This window comes from Silurus meridionalis, chromosome 6 (assembly GCF_014805685.1).
Source record: "Silurus meridionalis isolate SWU-2019-XX chromosome 6, ASM1480568v1, whole genome shotgun sequence".
In the NCBI taxonomy this organism is placed as follows: Eukaryota; Metazoa; Chordata; class Actinopteri; order Siluriformes; family Siluridae; genus Silurus; species Silurus meridionalis.
In genome coordinates, this window is record NC_060889.1 from 27,405,311 (window position 1) to 27,416,226 (window position 10,916).

The 10,916-nt window shown below is 39.3% G+C and overlaps 1 protein-coding gene across 2 annotated transcripts; it reads left to right on the top strand.

Moving 5' to 3' along the window:
- The first annotated feature begins 319 nt into the window (after positions 1-319).
- Positions 320-10,731, top strand: mep1bb (meprin A subunit beta b). 2 transcript variants are annotated; one of them, XM_046851164.1, is made up of 15 exons: positions 320-338; positions 1,045-1,123; positions 1,908-1,926; positions 3,043-3,090; positions 3,206-3,249; positions 3,456-3,534; positions 4,530-4,647; positions 6,121-6,299; positions 6,392-6,610; positions 7,937-8,089; positions 8,224-8,439; positions 8,529-8,999; positions 9,089-9,274; positions 9,921-10,071; positions 10,181-10,731. In XM_046851164.1, exons 2-15 carry the CDS (start codon positions 1,055-1,057, stop codon positions 10,398-10,400), a joined length of 2,172 nt encoding a protein of 723 aa, XP_046707120.1. In that variant the 5' UTR covers positions 320-338; positions 1,045-1,054; the 3' UTR covers positions 10,401-10,731. The 2 variants fall into 2 exon arrangements, with proteins under 2 accessions (XP_046707120.1, XP_046707119.1); XM_046851163.1 differs by having other exon boundaries at positions 321-338; positions 9,086-9,274.
- The last annotated feature ends 185 nt before the right edge of the window (positions 10,732-10,916 follow it).

Genomic DNA, 10,916 nt, shown 5'->3' on the forward strand with positions numbered 1-10,916 from the left:
TCAGACCTGGAGGAGGACTACAACTGCCCCTTCTGTCTGGAGATCTTGATAACGCCTATCTGCATGAGGAACCACCAGCAGGTGTGAGTGGAACCTCAAACCAGGAGCCCTGGTGTAGAATTTTTGAAACGGTATTTATACAGTTTACATCCAGTGTTTGTCTTCACCGGATTCTGTAAGAGCTGCTTTCAGGTGGTGGTGAAAAGTATTGGCCCTCTGTGCCTGCTGTGTAGGGGTCCCATGTCCAAGAGAACACACAAAACCACTGACTTCCTGTAGACGATGAGGAAGACGAAGGGCGACTGCAAGGCGTGTGGGAAAGAGGTAGACATCTAGAGGTACAATAATAAGCTACTGTAATATTCACGTGTATAGAATACATGCTGATGATGAGCGTTATATATTATTACAGTTCCTGGTGTATATAGCCAGTAGGGGGCAGTAAAAAAAGGAAGTGGAGTTGATTAAAACGATTAATTGAAAATTGCATTTAGGTTGTGCATCTAAACAGCTGTACATCGACCCACACAAACATGTCAGACGGTTGAGTTTAAATTCCAGCACCCCCAAGCTGCCACCGATGGGCCCCTGAGCACGGCCCTTAACTCTCAATTGCTCAGTTGTATAACTGATATAACTTTGGATGAGGTTGTCTGCCAAATGCTGTGAATGTAAATATATATATATAATATAATATATATATTTTTATTATATAAAAATTATTCTATCGAAATGATTTCAGTTTGGATTATAACTGAAAATGCAAAATGTGAATTTCTTCTGTACGGCATCTATGAATTTCAGCAGCACAAATGTATTTATTTGATTTCATATATGATTTAAACAAATGTTTATACAGCGCGTGCCTCATGCTAATCTTCACGCCACTGCAGTGAAATTGTTTTATGGAGAGTATAAACTGTTTAGTTACTTAACAATTACTCGTAACTCATTTATAAACTGTTTGGTTACTCATTTGCTCACAATCCCACACTGTATATGTAGATTCAGAGATTCAGTGCTTGTGTTCATCTTACGTTTCAGCTCCTTCAGCATGGGACCCTCGTCTGCCGCATTTCTGATTTTGATTGTAACTCTCCTGAGCTCGGGGGTCACACCTCTGGTAGGTTTCTCACATCTAAAAAAACAAAAAAACAAAAGCGATGCATTTAACAATAATAATAATAATAATAATAATAATAATAATAATAATAATAATAATAATAATAATATTTACCTGATTGACTCACATTAATTACATAATTTCTTTTAATACATTTTTTTGCATTATATTATTATTTTATTATAATTATTATAATATTATTTACATTATATTATACTATACTATTATATTATTATATCGAAACATTTCCACGTCTGTTTATTTATTAATTTATGCCCATTTGATACATTAATATTAGGTATCTAATTTTAAAGTAAATAAAGTAAATAAATTAAATACATATATTTTTAAAAGTAAATGAGATTAAAGTAAAGAAACACCATTTATTTATTTATTTATTTATTTATTTATTTATTTATTTATTTATTTATTTTCTGAACTTTTTATTTTCCTTTTTATTTATTTGCCTATTTTTTTTATTTTCCCATTTTTTTTTCCGAAAAAAAGCTGAAACGTTTGCTCCCACGTGACATCACGCTTTTATATTCTTGAGTGTTTTGTCGATTTGTATATTTATTGACGTGTTTGTTTATTTATTTGATTGTCTCAAACTATTTTTAATGTATAAACTTTTTTTTCTATTAGTTGTTATTAGTTTTAAAAGTGTTCCTTCGTATTATTTATTGATTACATTGTTATTATTATTTATTGATTTATTTTTTACCTTATTGTTATTGCATGCACTGAATTTCAAACGTGACTTGTGTTTTTTTCTCTTTTTTAGCCGACAAACAAAGTAACAGGTAAAGCTAATTTTCTAAAAGTTTATTATAATACATATACAGTGTTTGTATATATGATCTATTCACAGTTATCTACAACAGAGATCACAAACCAACATTTTTTTTGTTGCATGCAGTTTCTATGGAAATGCAATAAATTAAACAAATGAATTCCCTTTTGGAACAAAGCTGTAAGATAAGAAAATGTGGGAAAAGTGAAGCGCTGTGATTTCTTTCCCGATGCACTGTACCACCTTCACATTCCAGCAACTATTAAACCAACCATCTTCTCAAGGGAGAACACTGTAGAAATGAAACTAGAGTATGCAGCTTTTATAGCAGTACAGATTTACTGTCCTCCTCTTTACTGTTCTCCGCCTCTCACAAGAAAACCCACAAACAGTTTGCTGAAGACGTGAAGACCTGTCCAAAAGCATGAATTACAGGAACCATGTCCTGTGGTCTGAAGAGACTAAAGTAAACTCTTTTGTCTCAGATGATGTCCAGCATGTGTTTTGACACCCTGGTTAGGAGAACAAAGAAAATTGTGTCTTACCTACAGTGAAGCATGGTGGTGGTAGCATCACGGTCTGGGGCTGCATGAATGCTACTGGTTCTGGGGAGCTGCAGTTCTTTGAGAGAAACATGGATTCCAAAATTTACTGTGACATTCTAAAGCAGAGCATGATGCCCTCAGTTTAGAAACGGCCGAACAACAGTTTTCTATTATAATTATGACCCCAAACACACCACCAGGATGACAACTGCATTGCTGAAGATGATGAAGGTGATGAAGTGGCCAAGTATGTCTCTAGACCTGAACTCTATTGAGCACCTGTGGGACATCTCTAAGCAGAATGTAGAGAAGCATCATGTGTAGACGATGGTGCTCACACTAAATATTGACACATTGGACACGGTTTTGACACGTTCACTGAGAGTGGACTCACTTTTGTTGCCAGTTATTTAGACAATAATGTCTGTACGTTGAGTTTTAGATGATAATAAATCTGTACTGCTACACAAACTGCACATTGACTACTCTAATATGTGAGAGGTGTACTCACTTCTGTGAGATATTATATATATGCTGTTTTATGTATGTGTGTGTGATTAATGTCTGATTGGATTTCACAGAGTATGATGTAGATGGTGGAAAAGAGGATCTCTTTGAGGTCAATCGAGGTAAGAGAGAAGAAATGATTCAATTATAACTCCTCATCCATTGTTCATAAAGTCAGTAGTTAAGGCACATCACCTGACTGTTTGTGTGTGTGTGTGTGTGTGTGTATACGTGCAGCGGCTGGACTGGACCTCTTCGAGGGAGATATTTTATATAACGAGGTCTGTTGTAGGTTCATTTCTCAGCATGTCTGAGATGAGTGTAAATGATGTCTATAGTATTTATATCCACTCTTATCTGTAGTTCTACAGGAACAGCTCATTAAATTTGCTCTAAAAACCAATCAAGAACGCTGTTATAGAAGAATAATCTTTCTGACAGTAAAGAAAGCGAAGTCAAACAAATCTTTTTTGTGTGTGAATGTTAGAAACAAGGGAGGAACTCCTTAATTGGGGATGAATACTTATGGCCCACCACTGTCCCGTACTATTTCGAGGATGATCTGGGTAAGTCGCCCTACAGGCATCGTGTATTTTCTATATAGTAAGTATTTACATTTCCGCTTGAGTAGGTAATGGCTTTATATAGTAATACCATGGGCTAAGTGAAGTCTGAGTGCTGGATTCTGATTGGCTGGAAGTTCGAGTCGGAGAGTCGGACCACTGCGCAATGTCTTCTCCAGCTCATCCCAAAGATTCTCAATAGGGTTAAGGTCTGGATTCTGTGGCGGCTCGTTCACAATTTGAGCCCGATGAATCCTGGTCTTTAGGAAAAAAATCCATTGATGAAATAATCCTGGTTATTCAGTACATTCAGGTAGGCAGGTGACTCATTTTTTGGGCTCATAATGTTGCTGAACCCGAGACCTGACCAACTGCAGCGACCCCAGATCATAGCACTGCCCCCACAGGCTCCTTCGATCCTTCCGTTTTTTTTAAAATGCAGTGGTCAGTTCTTAACCCACTCGTAATTTCAGCGATCTCCTTAGATGTTTTCTTTGCTTGATGATGCCAATAATTTGACCCTTCTGAGCAGATGAACATCTTTTCCACATGGTGGTTTAAGAAATGAGAAGCTACTCACTGCATCTGTCCGGGTTCAAGAACTTGTTGCCAGATATAGAATAATCATCCATGCAGTAATTATCCAACTGGAGGCTCTTAGCTATTTGCTTGGTTAAATCCAGGTATATAATAATATTATGTGAATATAAACATATGGTGAATACCGAGATTTTCACAGGTTTGAGATGAGTTTGACGAACTGGAGAAAAACATTTAAATGAGAAATATAACTCAAAACAGCACCAGGAGTGCATTCAAACTGCTTTATTATTGGAAGAGACGTGGCACAATCATGCCATAAAATAAACTTATTGCACTACTCTTCTCTTACCTCAGGTGTTTATTCACCTAGTCATCGTGACTGTTGTGCAGTAATCAGTTCTGGGGAGTGAGGTGATGGTGATGGTGATGTATGACAGCACTGTTATGTGTTACAGATATCAATGCTAAAGGTGTAATAATGAAGGCGTTTGAACAGTATCGCCTGAAGACCTGCATAGACTACAAACCCTGGAGCGGAGAAAAGAACTACATCTCCGTGTTTAAAGGCAGTGGGTGAGAGTTACACCTCGCACTTCCATGAGATACAGACATCAAGCTTAGGATATGGAATAAAATGGCACACTCTTTTATGTATCTCACAACCTTCTGCAGTAACATCTGAGAGGAGTGTAGATTTATCCAGGTTTAGATTAACATTAACATCATTTCGTTTCTATAGCAACGGCTCACGGCACCATGTCCCCTAACCTGAAGGATGAATAAGTAGAAAACACACACAAAGCGTGTATTTGTGGATAGATGGAAGAAGGAGATGTTTATGTAGTTATTATGGAAGGAGTCTGCAGTGTCAGCATTTTCAACAGTCAGAGATGAGATGAAGCTTGAACTTTTAAAGCCGAGGAGTTTACGTTTTGTGGTTCATGGATGGGTGGATGGAATGAAAGAAAAAAAGAAAGAAAAAAAAAGATGATGGATGGATAGATGGATAAATGGGAATAATTAAGAAAAGAAAGAAAGAAAGAAAGAAAGAAAGAAAGAAAGAAAGAAAGAAAGAAAGAAAGAAAGAAAAAGAAAGAAAGAAAGACGAGTGGATGGATGGATGGATGGATGGATGGAAGGAAAGAAAGAAAGAAAGAAAGAAAGAAAGAAAGAAAAGAAAGAAAGAAAGAAAGAAAGAAAGAAATAGACAAGTGGATGGATGGATGGATAATTGGATGGATAGAAAGAAAAAGGATGGAAAGAAAGAAAGAGATGAGTGGATGGATGGATGGACCATTGGATGTATGTATAGATGGATTTATAGATGGATTAATGAATGAAAAATTACATATGGATGAATGGGTGGAAAGAAAGAAAGAAAGAAAGAAAGAAAGAAAGAAAAGATAAGTGTGTAAGGATGGATGTATAAATGAAAAGACATACAGAAGGATGGAAGGGTAGATGGACAGATGGATGGGAAAAGTGAAATACAGGAGGATGGAAGGGTAGATGGACAGATGGATGGGAAAAGAGAAATACAGAAGGATGGAAGGGTAGATGGATGGATGGATGGATGGATGGGAAAAGTGAAATACAGAAGGATGGAAGGGTAGATGGACAGATGGATGGGAAAAGTGAAATACAGAAGGATGGAAGGGTAGATGGACAGATGGATGGGAAAAGTGAAATACAGAAGGATGGAAGGGTAGATGGACAGATGGATGGGAAAAGAGAAATACAGAAGGATGGAAGGGTAGATGGATGGATGGATGGATGGGAAAAGTGAAATACAGATAGATGGAAGGGTAGATGGATGGATAGATGGGAAAAGAGAAATACAGAAGGATGGAAGGGTAGATGGATGGATGGATGGGAAAAGAGAAATACAGAAGGATGGAAGGAGTCAGAGTTGATCATGTTTCTACTCAGTTGTGTAGAAGTCGTCTGCACGTTGCTCACACTGGTGATTGAACTGTAATAAATGGTGTGATGATGATGAAATGGTTTGCATGAATAGACCCTGTTCTGTTGTTTATCATTTCTCAGGTGTTTCTCCTCAGTGGGGAACCAGCGTAAGGGAAAGCAGGTTTTATCCATCGGGGCAGGATGTGACCGAATCGCCACCATCGAGCACGAGTTCCTTCACGCCCTGGGGTTCTGGCACGAGCAGTCACGTGCCGACAGGGACGACTATGTCACCATCATGTGGGATCGCATTGAACAAGGTACACACACACACACCGACAGACAGACAGACAGACAGACATGAATAATCCTATTCTCCACTCATCACATTACTGATATATTTGTTCTTCAGGAAAAGAGCACAACTTTAAGAAGTACACTGATGCCACATCCAGCTCCCTGAACGTTCCTTATGACTACGGCTCGATGATGCACTACAGCAAAAACTCCTTCCGCAACGGCACCGAGCCCACCATCGTCACCAACATTCCCTCCTTCAGCGACGTCATCGGCCAGCGCATGGAGTTCAGCGACAGCGACCTGCTCAAGCTCAGCAGGCTTTACAACTGCAGTAAGGCTGGGTTTGGTCTGAAATCCAAAAATTGTAGGATCACTGGTATAAACCAAGTCAAAAACAGTTAGGTTGCAATGTTTTTTTTGTCCATGAATGAGCACAAATTTCCACAAAATCTGGTGGAACATCTTTCCATACGATTGAAGCTTATTATAGGAGCAAATGGGGATTCACTGTGGAATGGGATCCTCAAAAAAAGCACATACTTATGCTCAGTTGTCGACAAACTTTTGTTCACAGCATGTATGACTTAATAATTTCTATGTGAGTCAAAAGACGTACACCATAATTTACCAGCGAGCGATAAGCCGATACTTTGTTTACAGCCGTCGTTGTGGGTTCAGCGTTGAAGGAGATTGGTCTTATCTGGACAACCTTTGTACACCTGGAATTTTACAGAGTGACTTTATCTTGTAGTTGTGATTAAATGAATGCGGCATTTCCCTGAAAGAAATGACTTAAGTCTATTGTGCGATATCCGTTATCGAGAAATCGGTTGGAGAGTTTGTTTATAGTGGCTGTTAGGAGCTTATCTTGATAACATTACACTGTATAAAAAATGATTTTGACAGAGAGACTTTGACCCTAAATAATCTGTCAAATCATCACTTTGGCACTGGTCAAATAGTGAAATCATTCTTTATATCGACTGTTGGAGCAAATTGAACAAATCTGATGTTAGGGGTTTAACGGAGGAGATTTCTGCTCATTCAAGGACAAATTCTATATCATTCAGGTACTGATTCTATAACAGGAGATCTTCCATGTCTTCCATCCCATCTTCACAGATCTTCACCGGTCGCTATATTAGGTTTTTAACCATATTATATTGTTGAAATCAGCGACACTAAAGCTCGCTGGCTACATCTATTTATGGCATTCGATGCGAGCAGTTGATTGTTAAGGGCCCTGCTCAAGGGCCCAACAATGGCACTTTGGTGATGCTGAGATGTGAAATCCTTTGATCTTATAGTTTAAACCTTCCAATTTAACTAAACCTATTCTTTTATTCTTGTGAATCATAGATTAATCCATAATCAACAAGATATTTATTGGGGCTAATTAGAAAGTTACGTAATGGACTACTAAGTGCCTAGAATTCATCTGAGAAGTTTCAGCTTTGGCGTCGCCACCTACAAAAAAATATTCAAACTTTTTTCAAACTACAGAAACATACACACCAAAGGTACAAAGGTGTTGAAAATTTCTCTGGGTGATTTATCAGGGTCTACTGCTTAGCAGGTTATCCGAAAAGGCGTAAACAGATGTTTAGCCGAATTACAGTAATCTGTCATTTGATCATCGTTTTCCATCTTCTTATAGCAAGAACCAAAACTTTCCTGGACACCTGTGACTTTGAGCTGGAGAATATTTGTGGGATGATCCAAGGTCAGGGTAAGCAGTCAGACTGGGTACGTGTCAGCAAGGCAACTGGGGGACCTGACATGGACTATTCCAACATGGGACGCTGTACTGGTGAGAACTTTTCACTGAGGTGAATCTAATCTGTACACTTGAGCAGAAGGGTGGCGCTTTGGAGGAGCACAACCCTGAGCTCAAGAGCATCAATAGTTGTTCAGTGCACTTTCTTATGGTTTCCTATTCCATAGGCACAGGCTATTTCATGCACTTCAGCACCATCAATGGCAACGAAGGGGACACGGCTCTGTTAGAAAGCAGGCTGCTCTACCCAAACCGCAACTACCAGTGCCTCCAGTTCTTCTACTACCACACAGGAAACACCAATGACACGCTGGAGATCTGGGTAAGAGAATATACCGAAGCCGATGCTATTGGAACACTACGCATGATCAAGACAATCGACGGTGAGTAAAGATATGCAAGTCACAAAATGCTTCACTCCTTTGCCAGAATATCAAAACATCAAACATGTATGTTATGCTCTGCTCCAAAGTACTGCCTGAGAAGTTATGGCATCTCCACCACGTTAGCCTAGACGTCTCTACAAAGTTCCGTGTGGTATTTAAAGGCACCAAGGGTGCTGGGAACTCAATGGGTGGACTCTCGTTGGACGACATCAATCTTTCGGAGACCACCTGTCCAGAACACGTGTGGCGGGTCAAGAACTTCAAAAGTGTCATGGAGAACACGCCCCCCGACACTGCTATATACAGTCCACGCTTTCGCTCGAAGTATGGCTACACCTTCCAGATGAGCTTGTACCCCAATGGAACTAAGACTTCTCCTTTGGAGTTGGGAACCTATGCCCATCTGACGTCTGGTGATGATGTCATTGATGCTAATCTCACTTGGCCCTGCCCGTGGATGCAGATGACCATGATGCTCATGGATCAGAACCCGGACATCCGAAAACGCATGTCCAACCAGAGAAGTGTCACAACTAACCCCAATGAGAAACTAGAAGGTAGTGCACACTTCTGCATTCATTCATCATGACATCTGTAGGCTTCAAGGTGAATTTACAATTCTGTTCCGTCCCCTTTTTTTTAGTAGACAATGCAACTACAATATTATTCTGGGACAACCCACGAAAAACTGGAATAGAAATAACTGATGGCGATGGGACTAAATACTTCAGAGGACCAGGATTTGGAACATCTGCATATCTGACTCAGGCCAGAGCACGCAGCAGAGATTTTATTAAGGGCGGTGATGCCATTTTTCTCCTCAGCATGGAAGGTAAGAATGTCAGGGTGTATCAAGGTGGCAAATACACACATGCACAGGTGTGAACTCACTTTTAGAAGACTCTGGTCTTGTCTTGTTGTAAAAGAACAACATAAAGAAGAACTGCAGATGTGTGATGTGGCTAGAGAGCAGGGGGCTCAGTCCTTCAGTTTAGCCCACGAAAGTAGAAGTTGGTACAGAATTGTTTTTCAAACCCATTTCCAACAATCATTTTCTCCCAGTTATAGTTTGCCCCTGTCCATGGTATTTTCTGACAAACTTAGTTGTCAAAAATTTCAATTACGTTTACCAGGATAAAGCAGCTGAAGATAATTAGGTAAAATGTATTTAAATAAATGTTTTTAGGTAAGTAGTGGTTTAGAAGTTTTTGATTACTGCCAAGCTGCCGTTCCTCCTCAACAGTATCCTGCCTCGAATTTGCTTTGGACACGAGTCTCTTCCAAACGAGTAAATGCGAATTCATCATGCAGCACCTCTAACTTCATATATAACCAAGTGTAAGCCAAGAGGAACCAAGTTTTTCAATACCTTCAACTCACTTTCCCTTTTTCCTTTTATGAAGGTACAGCCTTTGTAATCCTCATTGTTTATCTTAGAATCACTGTGTAACGAAGTCTTTCTGATGTTTCTTCTGCAGATATATCTCACCTGGTTCCTTCTCAGCCTATCCCCACGACCCCTACAACCACTACAACACCAACAACCCCTACAAACGATCTATGCAACTCTGTAAAATGTGGAAACGACGGAGTGTGTGTGATTGAGGACGGTGGAAAAGCAGCTTGCAGGTACGGTTCATCCGAAATTACTGCCACGCCTGAAATCGTTGCTATCGTTTCTCAGAAAGCTGGTCCTGTTTACTGATCATGTCATGATGGACGCTAAACTATGTTACAGGTGTGCTGTAGGTAACGACTGGTGGTACTACGGGGACAGGTGCCAGTTCAAGAGCTCAAACCAGGACGGCGTGGTGACGGCAGCCGTGTCCTCGGTCGTGGTCTTTGCAGTCATGTTGGTGGTTACCATAGTAAGCGTGGTGTGTCTGAAAAAAAAGTATAAGAAGAAAATGAAGGAGGTGGATGGTGGCATTATCATGCAGAACAGCTATGGAAAGTAACAGCGCAAAACTAATAGGCATCTACAGCACACCCATGTACACTTCAATAATACAAACCCAATGGACATTTTGGAACCCCAATTCACTTACAAACCTGTTGCTGAACGTTGGAAAGATACTGGACACATCAAAGAAAATCCACATGGACATGAAGAACTTGTAAAACTGTACCCAAACTCAGAATCAAACCGGGAACCCCACCGTTACCCCAAGTGGCAACACTACCCTTCACTCACAACCAATATATAAGCAGTACTGCCCTCTTGTGGTTGATCTGTGCTATAACTATAACCCCATAATTTCAAGCAATAAATTTAGCAAAATTGTGTCATGTTTTCGTGACATTTCATGATTTTTTTTAATGATTCTTTCGAAAAACACAAATATTATGAAAAAAATGTGTGTAGAAATGCTGTAAGTAAAAACAAAAAATAATGCACACACGAACATGAAAAAACTAAGAACATTAAATAAAAATGAATACAATAATCTATTATTAATGTAAAACAAATATTT

Bases quoted from the DNA above. Each gene is read 5' to 3' on its own strand.
- mep1bb (XM_046851163.1), top strand. From the start codon at position 1,055: ATGGGACCCTCGTCTGCCGCATTTCTGATTTTGATTGTAACTCTCCTG. The intron at 6,611-7,936 runs GTAAGGCTGGGT...ATCTTCTTATAG, and splicing joins CAGCAGGCTTTACAACTGCA to CAAGAACCAAAACTTTCCTG. The intron at 8,440-8,528 runs GTGAGTAAAGAT...TCTGCTCCAAAG, and splicing joins CATGATCAAGACAATCGACG to TACTGCCTGAGAAGTTATGG.